The following is an 18,722-nucleotide window of genomic DNA, read 5'->3' as shown; positions in this document are numbered from 1 at the left end:
GGGTAGGACGATTCCTAAAAGTCACGAGTGGATCCAGTTTGACAGCCATCTTTGGTCACTAAGTGTATATCCTTTATCCGTTATTTTTTATCATATTTATCTGACATATTTATCTTTACAGCAAATCGTTTCTACGTACCTACTTTCCCGCTCACTTTCTCCGTCAATAATGGTCCAATTGACACAACTAAACACTGAGGCATAGTGTGAAGTGTTATTATCTGTGAAGATGATGCGGCTACTCCACAGCACTAATGCCTGTCTCTTCTGTGGCCAACGTAAACACAGCGCTGGAGGAGGAGACATGGATTGAACTGAAAGGCCGGTTTGAAAGGCCATAACTTAGCAGACTTGTCAAAAGTCTCAGCTTCAGTTGTTCGATCTGCTCTCATCTGTCTGCTTTAGCGGGTCAACTGTCCTCATTTGCACATTTTTGTAGATGTGTGTAGATAGTTATGTGAGAAGGACCTTTACATAATTTTTTTAAAGCGATACCTGAACAAACTTTTTTCCGATACTGGAATATCTGAAAATGTACAATATCAGGTTCATCTCCAATGTCAAGAAATGTGTGAAAAATGGGAACTAATTTTGGGGGGAAATTGGGAGAAATTGTGGCACAAACAAGGACTAAAATTGGGAAAAATTGTGGGAAAAAATAAAGAATCTGGGAAAATGGGGAAAACATTAAAACCATGGGCAAAAATAGGGAAAATTGGGAGAAATTCAGGACATTCAGGAATAAATTCGGGGGACAATTTGACCTGAAACAACAAGTCACTTCCTTTTGTGCTGTCCCTGGACATGTCCACGTGATCACAGCGCCGCCAAGTGGTGTTCCAATTCACTTGGACCACTCGCACCTTTGCAGCTCGACTCCTCCTTTAGGCTCATTTTTACGAGGGACACACTGAAAAGCTGATAAACTGCAACATCTTTTTTTTTTTTTTTCTCACAAAACTATTTGTGTGTACTCACTATAACAGGTTTTGTTCCACGTTTGTGCAAAAAAAGAATTGTAATAATACAATCATTGGTAGAAGTGCGAGCGAGTAAAGATGTAAACACGAGATCTATATAAAGTTAATCTAATAAATAGGCCTATTTATTGAGAAATTCATAAGTGCGGATTTCTTAAGAAGAAGTTCATGAATGGGGCCCAATATTTGTTGGAGCCAGGCTTTTAAGTTGTTTCACGGAGAGGTAAAGTCTGCCAAGGATTCCATATCACAGAGCCCCTTCTGGAGTCGCCACTGGCCACTAGGGGGTGGCATCGAAACAATGTCAGCACCCTTCCATGAGGATGTGCCTTCCTCGTCCATTGAACTGATCGGTCCTTGGCTCGAGGCAAATCAGTCACCTTGTGCGCCATCTGCTGGAGAGGGCATCACATTTAGCATACAATCATAAACCACAAGCCCACTTTCAGATATAACATAGTTTACTTTCAAAAATCCACAAAAGTTCACATCAAAAAGGAAGAAAAGATCAGGGAAAAGTCTGCAAAATTATAGATTTGTTGTCACACTTCTCTGAAATATCACATTTATATTGGTCTCAGTCAAACATCCTGCATCAACGTGCCTGGAACAATGACAGACTTTTATTTTCTTGAATGAAGAATGCATTTAGCGGAGCGAGATTGTGACACTCCAAAGATTTATGAAATCTGTTGTTCTGTGTGTCTTAAGTTTGCTGGCTCTGATAGCGAACATGTAAATATATTCCATCTGCTTTTGCACTTCTCGCTGAAACAATGATGACGAGAGGTCGGAGGTTAACGTAACATCTGCATGTAAACATAAATCACAAACATAATGGTCCTTCTCGACGACTGCCCTATCGTTTGTGGAAATGACTCTGTCTGCATGATTCATTTTTGATGCAAAGATCGTTCAGAGCATATAGACATGTCTCTCGTATAGTTTTCAAACCAATAACAACCCTGAACTGCTTTTTTATGAGTTTCAACGCCTTGATCTTTGCACCAAAATGTCTCCTTAGTGACAGAGTAAGCAGTCATCTTTGGTCTGTTTCATTTGGTCTGTTCCAATTCATAAAATATGAATTGGATCCGATCCACTGGTCTGTCCATGAGCTCAGATGTTTAGCAATGTCCCGATTCCCTATAACAGCTGCAAAATTGGAAAACTCTGCTCAAAACTTGAAGTTTCGTACAGCTGCTGTGTTTTGTGCCATGAAACCTGTATTGTTTAAAGTTGCACTATGGAACTTTTTATGGACGCTTCAGGATCAGTTGTTTTTAGGGTTTCTGGTAGGTTTTCTTTGCTGATGGAACTGTCTCCATGGTTACACATACATTCCATCAGCAAAACCATAGAAATAAAAAGGAGAAATGTCCGCAGTGGCACAGACGGCATGCTGCCATCTTGGTCTGGCATATGTTGTTATGCCAATGTAATGTAATGGAACTGACACAATGATAAATAAACAACAAATGCAAGTCTGATTCTAAGGATTGAGGATTGCTACTAATCACAGTTTGATATTTTGCTACATTTAAAAATATATACATTTTTTTAAGTTTTACAAACAGTAGATGGCACTTTTGTTCGATCGATGAATCATGTTATATTTTAAGTTAACCAATGTTTTATCAATCAATCAATCACTGGTTTGGTATAGCCCAATATCACCACAGGAGTTTTCCCACAGGGCTGCACCGAACATTAAGGCATTCAAAAAGAACAGTTTTATGTTAATAATTATTTGTATTTCCTAATGGGCTAATTTTGATGATCAGTAAACACACCAGCAATACAAAGTGCCGTTAAAATGTGTCAAACAAACGTTATCCAAATCTGATTGTAACACCCTATAAAGTTACCAATAATAACAATATCACCTTTAAATTATATTTCATACCTGGGAAAGGTCATTCCCTGCAGTTTCATAGTGACTGTCCTTTGATTAGAACAGCCCCAAACTGCATAGGAATGTTTACTCAGGTCGTGAGCCGTAAAGCTTTTGCTTGAAACCCCATAGTAACGCTAACTACAGCTAACTGTAAGGAGGAGGTGAGGGACAGGAGGGTGTTAGCCAAGCTCGCCTCCATCATGGACAACACCTCCCACCCACTGCAAGGGACTGTAGAAGAGCTGAGCAGCTCTCTCAGTGGCAGACTGAGACACCCTCAGTGCAGGACGGAGCGCTACCGCAAAGCCTTCATCCCCACTGCTGTCAGACTGGACAATAAGACTGTGATGTAATGCCGACTGTAACAAGTGAATTTCTCCTTTGTGAGATCAATAAAGGTTTATCTTATCTTATCTTATCTTAACTACAGCTAACTATTGCTAACTACTGCTAACCACTGCTAGCAACAGCTAACTACGTATAAAAAGACAACCTAGTATGGCCAAGCATGACATATTTCACAGTACTTCTATACTTTTCTGTGGTTTCTTTATCATGTACATATCACATGGTAATGTTTAATGTCTATTACATGTGTAATTATCAAATGACGCTTCTCCTTTTTTTTTCTATGAGCAAAACCTACCAGCCCTAGCAAGTAGGCTAGTCCAGTTAACTTTTGCAGTGCTCGCTAGCATTAGCCATCAATCATCGAAAATGATGAACGGTCCAGAGGTTTTCAGCTGTTATCAACCGTCGACCACATTTAGGTATCAATGTACTGATCGTTTTAGATTTTACTTTAGATACAAATTAGCGTCTAAAACTGTCCTCTGAGCTGAAGGCTAAATCATAGTCAGTTTTTGTGGGGTCCGATGTGTTCCAATGGCCACTAAACAGCATCTGGTTTAAGATTTTTAGGACAAATGAACCACGGAAATGATATAAAAGCCATGAAACGACTGACAAAACTGACAAAACATACAAGATTATTTTATACTTTTTAGTAGAGTTTTAGTTTTAGTAGAGACATAAATTATTAGAAACAAAACATATCCCATAAAAACCTATAAAGAGAAATCATTATGAAGAATGTTGTAACAAAACACATAATATTATGCCACAAAATGAAGATTTGTCACTTAAAGATTTCATGAGTTATTATTTTTTTTAACACAAGTAAAAGTACAGATACTTTATTACTCACGTAGAAGTAAAAAGTAGTGTATGAAAAACTTGTAGAAAGTACAGTTTCTTCAAAATGTTACATGTACTTGAGTAGATGTAATGAAAACATACCTCCCCATATGTTAGTATCGCGCCTGTCTTCCCTGTTCATTTGTATGGGGGATAGAACAGTCATTTTAAACTGTTTGCAAACAAAATGAGCACATTTCTAGGAGCAGACTCAGAGGTAAAGGCATTTCCAAGTTCTAGTTCAGAAAAAAAAACAACAACCCAACTTTAGAAATGATTACAGAAGTGATTGCTTTTACAATGTCATTCAGTTCATTATCTTCAGGACGTAGTTGGAAATATTATTATACTATGGCCAGAGAATTTAGTCACCAAATAATAATGTTTTAATCTGGCTGAGCCAATGTTTTAATCTGGTGAGCTGTGTTTGTGCATTCTCCCCTCTCTAATTACCCACTCCTGGGTTTCCTTATCTCCCCAGAGCCTTCCTCTACGATCATAAGAAAAGGAAATGCCAGTGGCTGTCGTTCGATCGGAACTCTCCAGGAATCCAGGCCGTTCAGAACTTCAACTTTGATCTGTACCAAAAGAAAGGTGCGTATCAGGCTTCGAAGTCGCAGCCCTGTGCTGTTCCGAGCTCATTTCCAAGTTCAAATAGAAACGAGTCGATATGTTTGGGGCATTGGAAAGGAAACACTGATGAAGGGCCAGGACCAGCGTGGTGTTTGTCGCAAATCATGTTCCTTATCTGTTATTTGGAGCTGGGCATAAACTATGGAAGTCCCCCAAGCAGTTCACACAAGTGCCTGACGGAACGGGACAGTGTGGAAGAAAAGGACTGGGTACTGGTGTAGACTGGCCGACATTAATATGAGGAAAAGGTTTAAATGTATAGTTTTATTTCATTGATATATAGTACCCGTCAAATGTTTGGAAGCACTTTTATTATGTGTTCTTATTTTATGATTTATTATTTACATTGAGGTGTCACTGAAGGCGTTTATGAATGAACACATGTGGGATTATGTTTTAAACCAACAAAGTTTTAAATACATTTTTGCTTGGATTTCTGCTCTGCACTTCTGACATGTTCTCAATGAGCTTCACGATGTCGGCACCAGAAACGTTTTTGACTTCACAGACTGTGAAATCATTTCAACCTGAAGAGACTCACAAAGACAGGCTGCGTTAAAGAGGTTTTATTGAACATGAAACGCGATTGGGGCTCGGACCCCGGCGGAAGATTGCATTAAAGGGGCTAGATGCAAAGTTAGCCATTTTATACTCACTACTGCCACCTCAGGTCATACGTGTAACTGCAACTTCTATATTAAGCTCATGCATGACGGCAATTCGGATCCGAAGTAACACCTTTTTGAGTGACAGTGCAGGATTTTAGAGGCAGTTGTGATGAACAGGTCTGAGCTCATTCTACACATTAGGACATGGCTGGAACATGTAGGGGGAAGAAAATACATAATTTCAACATTTTTAAACTCTGTATAGTCCCTTTAATGATATGGAATACATGGCATCGATGGATGATGGCCAGAATCTTCCCCCGGAGCCCGGACACTGGTGGTGGTGGGCGAGACCCAGGGCAGCCGGTCGACCTGATGAGCAGCCTGAGGAGAGGCCAGGTGGAGGAGGGGCGGAGGAGGGTCACAGCGCGGCTGGGAAATGGTCAAGTGATTGACCGGCAGGCTTAAGAAGGGGATCCTGGGCAATGAGTGGCTGAAGCAGGGAGAAGCAGCTACGATGATTGGCTGACGTGAAGGCGTGGCTTGAGCTGGGGCCGTGATTGGATGATTGAGTGAAGGTTGCCGTTGATGAGGCGATCAATGAAGGCTGCAGGTATGTCCCCCCAGGTTGAACTTGCACTGAAGCTTCATTCAGGGACAAGGACATTATGAAGCTCATCGAGAAAAGGCTAAGAACAAAGGGCGGCAAAGAATTTAGAATATAAAACGTATTTTGTTTCCTACAAAATCCCATGTGCTCTTTCAAGGTTTGATGCCCTCAATGAGAATCACACAATGTGAAAAGAGAGAGCCGGTACATAAAAAGAAACTGTACAAATTCAAATTTCAAAAAATATATCAGGCAGGAATTACATATTAACAAAATAAGACAAATTAAACAAAAAAACAATTCAATATATTCAAGACCAAGACTGAGTAAAAGAGTAAAATGAAAACCGCATTTTGAGAAAAGTCTTCTGCGCGTGACTGTCTCCCATAAAGGAAATGACCATATTTGGATTACATTGTCATCACGGTCGTGTTGTGTTCGAGGTCGTATTATGTTCATAGGGAAAACTGCAATTGTATAGATCTGTGTAAAACAAATAAAGAATTAAAGCCTGATGATCTGTTTTGTATCACAGGCCTCGCAACAACATACTGTCTTCCATGTTTTATCATTTGAGTTAACGTTGCGACTACACCTAAGCGTTTTAAAAGAAGTCGATGTGTCTGTGTCCTCAAAGGAGCAGGAGGACGAGGAACCGCGGGGTCAGAGAGTCTCCAAATGGACATGTTTGCTGCAGACCTGCTGGCAGAGCTTTTTACTCGTCTTGTGCAAACGTCAAGGACATATTTGGAAAACAGATCCATCTCTTGGCATTGTCTTCTGTGGTGAACCTTTCCAAACATCTCCTGTCTGCTTTGGCCATTAATCTGGCTCTCTCCCTCTCTGCTCCACCGCCCTCTCTCCGTCCTAATCGTTTCTACGAGTTTTGTAAAGATCGTTGCGGGTCATAAAAGGTTTTATTTTGTGAAAATGACGACCTTAAAGTGAACATTCATGCGCGATTGTGGCCCATAAACCTGATGTAGGGCAGGGCAATATTAACGTTTTATCATCAGAGCGCACTCCACTGGTCGCAAGGGGAATTAATAAGAAATACAAGCCACCGTTTGTAGCCAACAACAGGCTAACAAATTAGTGGCACCATGATGAACACACCGAACTGCTCAGAACTGGTCCAATGACAGGAAATGGGCTTTAAAGATGGAGAAGACACTTTTGGATTGTATCTGTGATGCAACAAAACCCAGGAAATACAGATCGGAAAGCTTCAAACCACCAAAGTAAACAGGATTAAGGCTGGGTAGCATTAAACAATACCTGAATGGAATAAAAAATGCTATTGAAAGCAGGTACCGAAAAAGGTTTTTTTTAATGCCGTTGGTCCAGGGACGCAGAAAATAAAGTTACTTTCAGATCAAATGAAATGCACAAATAAAAAAAAATATATATATATAATTTTAGGAACTAGAGACTGACCAAATGAAGTCTTGCAGTGAGGAATTGTGCTGTTGTGAATGACGGAGCCTCTGGTGACTGATTTGTTTCTGTATTAATGAGCTGAGTGGCTCAGGTGCAGATTATTGATACATTTGAAAGTTAGTTTGAAAACATAAATTGCCAAAGCTTTCAAAGTTTAAGCATGTATACTTCTGAAGAATATTGCAATGATGGGATTGAGATGATGGGACTGGCTTGTTGTCCATACTTTTGTACAGTTTGATTGTATAGTGACCATATGTGTTTTGTTGCTGGGGGAGTGGCCTGAGCCCATGCTGTTATGCAGTATGACATATGTGAGAATATCATAGCGTCCATGTACAGGAGGGCGGTGTGGTTCTATGGTTTACCAAGTACTGGTTCATTGCTGGTATAAAAAAAGAAAAGAATCCAGCCCTAAACAGGACAACTCAAAACTGCTTGAATCGAGTGAAATTTGTCTCCTATTTGCTTTCAAAGGAACAAATTCAGCTGAATTTATTCTGTGCTATAACATTCTAACCTCATAAATGCTTCTCAAGTCCTCAAAAAACTCTGCTCCACTTGTTGATATCATGAGATGGTGCTCGACTTCTCCAATCCAGCAGGTATTGGTAATTGGCCTGATTTGAACGGGCGTTAAGCAGGTAGACGTCTTGGTAATCTAGGCTCGTTCTGTGCTTGAATAAGGACAATGTGATAATGTGATCTCTATGTGTAACCCTCCACTGTCCTCCTTGGCAGATTACGTGCGGGAGTGCATCGTGGGCACGGGGCAGAGTTACCGCGGGCGCCGCTCGGTGACAGTGGACGGGGTCCTGTGCCAGGCCTGGGCGTCTCCCGTCCCTCATGAGCACAAGTAAGTCCCCCTCTCCCGAATGAGTTTGTGGAGTTAGCCACTTCTGTGGAACAGCACCAGACTGGACCATGTCATTCATGCAGATAGCTTTGCTCTATAAGCCCTCGGTCGAATGGGCTGGAGGCTGCGGTCTCGTCCTAGATATGAGGATGTCCAAGGCTGCATCTTAAAAGCCTTCTTCTTCCTCCTTTTCCTTAACCTGTGAGGCTGACGTCATGAGGTCGACCTTGAGGAACTTTGGCGGTCAGGAACTGGAGCTTCAGCTGCTCCTTCGATGTCAGGACAATCTTGACCTTCCTAACCCAGCGGAGGAACAACCAGGAAGTTACGTCGTCCTGGAACAATTTTAACAACATTTACCAACCAGACAAATAGAATCTGAGAAACTGCACAAGCGTCAGAATGATGTGTTCAATAAACCACTCTTTAAGTCTTTTTCAACACCACTGTTTAATCACGGACTCAATAGTTTCAATAGGAAACTACACGGCCTGACGATGAATCGACTGTTTCATCTCCAACTCTGCTGCTACAGTTTAGTCACAGAAATAACATGCTCTGGTGAAACATTCGCCAAATCCTGTCCTTTGGTTCACCGCCGACAGCTGCATTAGCGTTTGTTCTGTCACAGCGGGCTTTATGCTAATGATCCAGGTGGCTTCAGTTTTTAAAATGTAAACAAAAGTGCGTAATGTTGCCTTCAGTTCATAGGTTTCCCATCATAAAACGCTCAGATGCTGCTGTGGCTCCCGCGCTGCACCACCTGCTTTATACTTTCATATATTCAGGACAAAGCTCATGCTTTTATTGAAGGAAACAAACCGTGACACATTTGGATGCTCCTTGTCACGGCTGGAGATGAGGCACGTCCGGGTCAACGATAAGGGGAAGGAAGCTCCGATGCGCTTATTTATACTTTTTAGATGCAGCAACATTATTCCCTTTTTGTTTCATGTTGATGCTCCCAGTATTTGAACATATTAGATCCAAACATCTGCATTTGGACGGTTGATATTCACAGTAAATGGTGAAACCACATTATACTCTAACACTAATCGTTCCTGGCGTTCCACTAAGTGTCCGCACACCCCCGCTTGAGAATCCCCGGTGTATATATTGATGCGTAATTAGCCGGTAGCCCCGGGCCGCGGTGTCAGCGTTAGCATATGATGCATTAGCCCTTGATTGGGCTCCTGTTAGCGCTCACTCATCAGCGCTGACCTCATGCCGGCGTTTTTTTCACAGCCTCGCATCATTTCCTCCCGCCAACCGTTCTGTTTATGTAGGTGTAGGCGCACATGTGTGGACTCCGCCGGCAGTTATCATTATTCAATCACTCGGGGCTCAACGCGAGAAGGCGACAGATTTTCAGATGAGCGATAAAGCTCCGAATAAAATGAAAAGGTTGAAAAGGTCAAACGGACGGCGAGTAATTCAAGAGGAACACCGCCTGAACCGCCTGCATTAGGGCTTGATTGGAGTTTATCGGCTGTCGTCGGTGATCCGTAAAGGCCGATTTGTGGAGCGATGAGATTAACTTAAGGGGTTTTGCGGATCCATTTCACACCTCGAGCATGACTGATGCCCCTCCGAGCACCGCCGATCGCGCAAGTCTCGACGAGAAAGTCCACCGCCGAGGACGGAGGACGGAGATCGATCTTTGCATTTGAAGAAATCAGTGGACGCTTGAGGTTTAACCCCTTGACTCCCACCTGAGCCAAGCACGTTTTCTCCAGTTTGGCTTTACCCCAAATCCAAACGCTTCTGGAAAAAAGGTGTGAAAATAGCAACAAAACTGAGATGAAAACAATGATGAAAGATGTGACAAAAAAGTGACGATAAAATGACAAAAATGTGACAAAAAATGACCAAACAAAATGACAAAAAATGACAAAAAATCACCAAAAATCACCAAAAAAATACCAAAAAATGACAAAAAATGACCAAAATGTGACAAAAAAGTGACAAAAAAATGACAAAAATGTGACAAAAACTTACCAAAAAAATGACAAAAAAAATGACAAAAAATGACAAAAATGTGACAAAAAATGACAAAAAAATGACAAAAAATGACAAAAAATGTGACCAAAAATGACCAAACAAAATGACAAAAAATGACAAAAAATGACCAAAATGTGACAAAAAAGTGACAAAAAAATGACAAAAATGTGACAAAAACTTACCAAACAAATGACAAAAAAATGACAAAAAATGACAAAAATGTGACAAAAAATGACAAAAAAATGACAAAATGTGACAAAAAACAACCAAAAAAATGACAAAAAATGACAAAAATATGACAAAAAAGTGACGAATAAATGACAAAAATGTGACAAAAACTTACCAAAAAAATGACAAAAAATGACAAAAATGTGACAAAAAAATGACAAAAAATGACGAAAAAAAGACAAAAAATTGATTAAAAAAAAAATGACAAAAAGTTACAAAATGAGTTGAATACCCCCCCCCCAAAAAAGATGGGAAAAAATTTGATGACGTGAGGAAGAAGATCCATTTAGATGAGTTTTGTAGATCTTAGCTTTCAAATGAGGCGTTACACTGGCTTACAGGATTTGGGCAAAGTTGAACTGGAGAAAATGCTCTCGGTTCAGGCGAGAGTTAAGAGGTTAAGGGTCTTTCTCGCTGAAGAGGGTTGGGGAGACGTTGCGGAGACGTTGCGGAGACGTTGCGGAGACGGCTGTTTGTTTTCACCCGAGGCTACCTGGAGCCTCGCCTCATCTCCAGGGGACGTCTCGGGGGCATTTCCGTGACCAGCGGCGACTCCAACTAGTCTCCCGGCCTTTTCGAGAGTAAGTTTTCCTGTTCTCCACTTTGCTCACTTGTTCTCCTGCGTCCTCGATTCCTCCGCCGTAAATCCCGCCCACAGTGGAGACGCCATATGGCAAGTCGCAAATCTTAATCAGGCAAAAATGTAGCTGCCGTCAAAATGCAGACGACGAGTGGCGAAAAGCAAAGAGGATCTTCCATGTCTGAGTGAAAAATGTAAAGGCTGCAAGCTCAACGTAAGGAAAACACAGATAATGACAACAAATGACGTCAAGGATTTATAAACTGGGAAAATGGAGTCTTGAAATTGTGGAGAACTTTCATTTCCTCCAAAACATGATCTATCAGGTCAGTTTTAACAATGAAGCGATGTGTTAGATTTCATCTTCAAATTTTGAGTCCTTATCCAACCAGGGCTCACATTAGCATTTAGGGAGCAGCATTTCTCCCATTGTTACTGTCCGTTCAGTCCACGCTAGTAGCAGCTGCAGCTTTTCCCTACAGTATATTCTAAAAAAAAAACATGAGAGAAAACTTGCTAGTCAGATGGTCTTTTTTTAATTAATAAAGAAAAACAGGACAGCAGCGTAGCCAAAAGAACATTCTACTGACTGAAAAGGAGGTATGAACCAGGCTGAGGGGGGAAATAAGGCTGAGCTTGAAAGTGCATTAACGTATATTACAGTTATATACAACAGTTGGCTGTTGACGTGACTGAGGTGCGGAATTTCTTTTTGAAAGTTTACAGATAAATGTGACGTTATTCCCTTCCTTGCTGACCTTGACATAGAACTCTTTTAAATGTTCATATGACGAGTCCTTCCTACCTGCTGCAGAGCCACTCGCCTCCATGCTGCTTTTTTGTTTTGTTTCGATGCCGCTCGTGAGATGAGACTCTGATGGTTGTTGCCAGGTTCACAGTTTTCATGTTAAATATCTCGCTGTTTTGGCGCTAAATACTAAGGGCTCTTTGCAGTGTGCCAGGATTTTGCTTGGAACGCTAAAGAAATCTGGCACCCTATTAAACAAACGTAAGTAGATGGGGAATGCCGTGGCCGAGCGATGTTCCCCAAATGTCCAGCCCAGTGTCCAATGACCTCTAGCCCAGTAAAAAAATATGATTGAATAGCCCTGATACCCATTATACAGAAATACCCAAAAGATCCAGAATACACACTTTATACGTACAAAGATGTGTGGGGTCAAGGGGCGATTTCTTCCCGAGAGGCCTGATTGACAAAAGTATTAACCAGTCAGAGAAAAATATGGTTTTCCTGATGCATCAGCCAGAAGACCGGAGGCAAATGTGACCGTTTTATGTTGTTTTTTGCCGCAAAAACGTAAGGAACAAGGAGTCATTAGCAACTCGGACCAGATCTTAAAGGAACAGGCCACCGTTTTTCCATTCTGTGATAAGTTCTTTCCTGAGCTTAGACGAGTTGATACGTACCTGTCTGGTCTTTGTGTGTACCCGTGGAAGAGTGTGGTAGCTTCTAACTTCACCCCCGTTTGGAGCTATAGGAACATGCTGGGAGAGGCCAAATGTTAACAACATCTTTGGTCAGACAGGTACCAGACAGGTACACATCAACTCATCTAAGCTCAGATAAGAACATATCTCAGTATGGGGAAAAAAAAACGGTGGCCTGTTCCTTGAAACGATGGAGACCGTTTCAATCAACGTACGTTTGGAGCGGGACAAAAATACTTTAGATGCAAACAAGAAAAAAAATCCTCCTTGAAGAACACATTCACTAGTGGTTAATTCGGTTCCTGTCGTGACAACGTGCTCTGTGATGGCATCGATATAAAACTTTTCAAGATTTGATCGGCTGTGAGCCCCTTCACTCCCAACCGGCCCCGACACTTCGACAGTCCCGAACAGGTCTCTAGTACTGTCTGTACTTTGAGAAAAAGTCGTTGTTATTGTGTAATTCTACTCTTGTACAGTAGCCCACACATTCTCATAAACCAAAGATGGATATTCATCAAAATCAGTCATTTTATTCCTGTACAGCTCAGATTCTCCTGCTTTCGAGAAATTGTAGGACTGACTGACTAGTCAAGCTAATAAGCAAAGGAAACATTGTTCCTCTGTAGTGTGAGCAATGTATCCTTTTGATTTGTTCTGCACTTTTCTTCCACAGTGGAGTGACTCACTGCAGATAAGTGGCTGTGATTTGTCCACGGGCCAAAAGAAACGGCTTACTACGAGTGAACTCCCAGACTCTATTGCTGCAGGAAGAACGGCACTAAACAAACACCAAATAACATCATTTTAATCTGCCTCAATCATTACAAACAACTTTTACAGATCCGCATTGGATTTCACAAGATGTAGATAATAACGTTTATGACTTCCATTCTTCAAATGTTTCAGCCGACCCAGACAGCAAACTCTATTTCTGAGTGTAAACAGAGGCGAGCGACCCGGGGGCTGACGCGTCCCCCGCTCTGGACCTGTTTATCGAGCCGCTGCTAAGTGAAGCCATGTGCCTTTATTTGCTCGCATCCCAGTCTTCCGAGTCACGGGAAAGCCGGCGGCGCGCTCTCCTCAGCCCGCAGACCAGAGAAGAGGTCAGAGCGCTGTTTATTTACCCGCCGTGTGTTTGTAAGTGAACCGCGGGCCAAGCCAGGGGGAGCGGTCACGAGTCAGCAGTAAAACAATATCCCCGGGGGGCGTCTCTGCTTCTGCGGCCGCCCAGAGACTGTGGGGAGGGCTGGGCGCTGCCGGTATCGTGAAGATTAAAGTACCGAAAGCAGGTACTGAAAATAATCTTATATCTTTAGATCCGAGTTCTGAGGCTGTTGGTCCAGGGACAGCACTAAAGGAAGTGACTACTACATATTACTCTGTCAAAATGTAGCTGAGTTACACTACTTTGAGTTACTTTTTAGTTACTTTTGGCAAAATATAAACTGAAAATAGTAATAATAGAGCTTCAGGTAGCTAGCTTCAGGTTAAACAGTGTAAAAGTGAAATAACTCCTGCCCAGCTCCCGGCAAATGCACACTGTCATTGTGTCCTTGGGCAAGACACTTCACCCTCCTTGCCTCCAGTGTCTGCGTACACTAGTGCATGAATGGGAGAGTGAATGGCTGACTGGTTCCTTACTGTAAAGCGCTTTGGGCCTGATTAATGTACAAAAGCGCTATATAAGTTTAGACCATAATGCTACTGAGCTAAAGAGCAGTCAAAGACTTCCTTGTGTCCAACTTGATTTGGTGCTGCATTATATTTGGGGAGAGTTTGGCATTTTAATGCAAACCATTTAAATGCACTTGTAACATGAGAATTGTAACGGATATATTACCATATATTGTTTAAGTCAGGGGTGTCCAAACTTTTTTCATGGGGGGCCACATATTGGAGCGTACATGGGGTAAAGGGCCATGGGTCAGTGGTTAGTTCCACGAAACCTTCGAGTAGCAGAGGTTTAAATTGTGCCTCATGCCTTTATTTATGCTTAAAGCCTTAATGCCAGCTCTGTCTCACAGTAAAATGCTAGTTGTAGGTTAGAATTGTGTAGAATTACTACATATCAAATAAAAAGGACCATCTCTTATGATGTGAACCGATTCAGCAAGCAGCCCGAGGGCCACCAAAAATTGGTCTGAGGGCCACATTTAGCCCGCGGGCCGCACTTTGGACACCCCTGGTTTAAGTAATATGTTATTTTCCTTAGTTACTGAAAAAAAGTAATATATTTCTGTAACTCGTCACTTTTGTAATACGTTACCCCCAACTCTCATTTCCCCCCATTTTTCTGCCCAGGGTTTTCCCCATTTTTACACTATTTTTTTCTAATTTTGCCCCATTTTTTTCTTGTTTTCCCATTTTTGCTCATTTTTTTTTTACTACCAATATTTTCCCCCATTTCCCCCCATTTTTCAACACAATGTTTTCCTAATTTTTGCCACAATTTCACCCAATTTTCCTGCATCATCTATTTCCCATTTGTCACACATTTCCTGTAAATGTGCAGATCTTCCACACAGTATTGTTCTGTTTGATGGTTCTAGAGGACAAATATTTTAGTGTAGGCATCGGGAAAAAGACCAAGTATCGTTAAAGTCGTATGATTGTAAAAAAATGAGCAGTGCCCACCCCATTTGTGAGGACAAGGGGATGACAGAAGTTGAGGAATCGTCGTCTTTCTGCGAGTTGCAAATGCTAACCTTATTGCTACTGTATCCCTGGTTTTACAGACTGTTTCCACGCTCCTCTTCACTGTGGTTTGATCACATTGAGACCATCAAAGCGGTTCTACTACTCATTGTTAGCCGTGTAGTCCAATTAAATCCATGTATAATGTGCTCGTAAACCCAGAAGAAGCGCCGATGCTACAAAGAGTTAGCCTCTTGCTGTAAACATCTCCGGGTCACTCTGCCTCCTGAAAGCAGACGCTCGTAAACAAATCCCCGCAAAGAATCGGCATGTTAGGAATGCGTTAGGAATGAGTTTGGACCACAACTAACCATTTAACCGGCACTAGCTCAATTCTTCTGTTCCTTAAATGCCGATAATTAGAAACAGGGTAGTTGATTTTTGGCCGACATTTGAGAAAAGACACTGTGCCTCTAATTATGAAGAACTAAAAGGCAAATTGCTGTTTTCATTATTGTGACCGTGATCCTGAAAAGTGACCAGAAATGTTGTAAAACGTGCTGATAATGTCACCTCCATGAAGAACTCGGATGTTAGAAATGTATTAGAAGAGTTAAGGATTGTTTTGGAAGCAGTTTGAACTTTAGGAATTATAAAAAGGAAGCAGCGAACACAACAGCAATGCCCAGAGCACATGGCTGATTTTATACGATCAACAAAGTCTGCACTATGAGAGATTTGCTGTTCGATTCCTCAAAGGTTCTTCTTCCACTTCTTCCACCCAAATGTATATGCTGTGATTATTAGAGGTTTTAGTGTCTGCAGAACCACCTCACGGCCAGTGTTAAAGCTGAGGTGAGCGTTAGCGGCACCTCGGTCCAGGAACTTCCTTTCTCGACCGGCTTAATGAGGTGACAAGGTGTAGGAAGGTGTAGGAAGGCGTAAAGGCCATTAAACAGAACTTATTTACTATATGTACGAAGAGGGAGTAATGTTTGGGGGTCTCAGCTGTGGCGCCGTGGAGACGGATCGAGACAAGGCGGGCAGGAGGAAGCTTCCAGGTGTCTCCACTCTGGTGAAATGACAGCCCGGAGAGAAGTCAATCGGAGGATGACCTGCACAGGGAAGGAGAAGGAGGAGCGACTGTGGGAACAAACTCACCCCCCTTCCCGCTAGGCCCACAGGCTTAAAGAGCCATGCAGAGCCGTTGTATTGCCGATACGATACCTAAAAAAAACCTGTAGTATTGGCAAATCCGACGCTGGTATACAACTCTACTGTGGACCCATCTCCAAATAAATGTTTATTCGCAAAAAACGATAATTTTAGTTGGAAAAACTCAATGTATGCTTTAATTTCTCTTTACATAGCAGACTTTTTTCATTACTACAACTGTTTCATCCATAAAAAACCTGAAGTCACTTGGCAGGAGGATTTTCACTGTTCATCACTACATTGCCCTGCAGGAAGGCTTGCTTGTCCATATAAACAGATATATTTTGAAGGGGGACGAGAGTGCCTCACTGGGTCAGAGAAGTGCAGTAAGAACTCTTCCAGGACGTCGGTCGAACATACCAAATTATAAAAAAACGCTCGCCTTCCTGGACACATAGATGTGCAAAGCCCTGGTTCTCACGCCTCGTTGTACAAACTGGAGTTTCTTTCATGTGCAGTCAGAAGGGGAGGAACTTTGATTTCACTCTCACTCCCTCTTTTGTCAGCTGTGGTAAGGAGACTGCATCTCGGTTCTGTCGGTCCCCAGGAGGGGCCATACGTGAACTGGGTGGTTTTACAACAAGTTTGTGGAAATGGCAGTTCAAATAGTGAGTGGCTAATATGTGTGAGTGACTCAAAACAAAGTGAGTGCCGCACTGTCTTTGGGTTTTAGCTTTTCAGTGCCAACAATCCAGACCATTTTTAATGATATTTGTAGCATCACAGCATATTCTATGTTATAGCTATGGACACATGCTATGGCTCGATTGAAAGACGAGACTCTAAGCTCTCTGTAGGTGAAAACCATTTAATTCTACGCTTCTCGGTTCCTGAGAAATCCAAAGCTAAACAGAGGCTAGTTTCTAGATTCGGCGATAACGGGGGTTTTATGCAACACTCTCCTTTCTGATTAGCTCCTCTCTCCTCCTCTCTCCTCTCTGGACAGACACTAACATTATGTGAAGAGGCAAATGCCTTAATATGACCGTTTCAAGTCAATTTTCAACAACAACACTGTTGACACGTTTTGAAACACCGCGTGTTTTCGATCTCTTTCACTAATTGTGTGTGCATTTAAACAGCCTGGTTCTCAGATTGAAGACTTTAACAGGATGTTTCTCCGCCGCCCATGGACCAATTTTGACCATTTAAAAACTCTGAGAAATGTTAAAATCTCAACTGTTTCGATCTGTCCATGGGAAGCTGCTCTGCTTTAACAAACGCGCCCTAGAGAGCGAGAGAGAAGTGTTGGGTTTACAGCTGTTCACTGCGCAACAATACGCCCCCTCGGACAAAAAAGAAAGAAAGAAAAGAAACGCATAACACATAAGCACACATAAGGTGGATTAGAGTGTCTAGTTTTGTAATAATAATTAAAAAAAACAATGCAAAAACGGCACTCAACGCATGGGAGCGAAAAAGAAGTCTTTCCCTTTTTGGCACTCAGTGTGTTAAATGGGATTAAAAGCAACAAAAACACCACAATAAAGTGCCCCAAAAAAACGATGAAACGGTGACAAAAAAAGCTACAACAATGTGTTGAAAACGCTACAAAAGATGACGAAAAAAAGCAATGAAAAAGTGACCAAAAAGCAACTATATAACTTTTCTAATTTGACGACAGCACAACAAAAAAGTGACAGAAGAGTGATGCTTAAAAACAGGTCAAAGTGACGGCAACAACGCGAGGAAAAAAATCAGTTTAGATCAATTGTGTAACTTTCAAATGAAACGTTACTCTGGCCTGTAGGCTTTGAGCTCCAACAGTCCAAAAACAGTCCAAATCAATTCACAAATTATCTTTTTTCCTTCTACTTCTTTACAGCATCATAACATGGCAGGTAGCTCTAAAAAAGTTGATTTTGCATGACCACCCTTTCAAAAATGACTTGCCTCCATCTCAAGGCTGGTTACTGAACAGCTTCTATACAACTGAGAACTCACTTCAGCCGCCCATTTCCAAGGACACGCCGGTTCCATTCACTTCAGGACATTATTCAAACTCAGAAAAAGAGAAGCTATTTCACAAGCTTTGGTGCACTGGAAATTAACCGCCATCGAGGGTCAAATTATTGATAAAAAAGAATGCATGTGTTTTTTTTTGTCCAAGCCGATCGATGGAAATGAATAGATCTCGCGGCAGCAGAAGTTTGCCTGTTATTGACTTGGTAAAGTTCCGCCGCTGAAGATGAGTCACAAATGCAGAAGTGGTGGGTAACAATCCGCACGAGGCATGAGCTGCGTCAATACTTACGTACTTAGCATTCATCACCATCTACGGGGACGCAACTGGAGGAGTCACAGGGAGCAGTGATGGCTTTGGCAGATGGAAAATGAGACTTCAATTAAAGCCACGCTGCGGAACATTACTGATTATATTCTGCGACGTGT

At 41.8% G+C, this 18,722-nt stretch overlaps 1 protein-coding gene across 1 annotated transcript in view; it reads left to right on the top strand.

Annotated features, from left to right (window-relative positions):
* The window catches only part of hgfb (hepatocyte growth factor b), an 84,324-nt gene that overhangs the window by 21,824 nt on the left and 43,778 nt on the right, over positions 1 to 18,722 (top strand). Inside the window, exons 3-4 of the mRNA XM_079567817.1 lie at positions 4,556 to 4,668; positions 8,107 to 8,221. Coding sequence (XP_079423943.1) covers positions 4,556 to 4,668; positions 8,107 to 8,221 — 228 coding nt within the window. The remainder of the gene's footprint in view (positions 1 to 4,555; positions 4,669 to 8,106; positions 8,222 to 18,722) is intronic.

This window comes from Gobius niger (genome assembly GCF_951799975.1).
Source record: "Gobius niger genome assembly, chromosome: 12".
Taxonomy (NCBI): Eukaryota; Metazoa; Chordata; class Actinopteri; order Gobiiformes; family Gobiidae; genus Gobius; species Gobius niger.
This window is presented reverse-complemented; position numbering and strand designations above follow the sequence as displayed.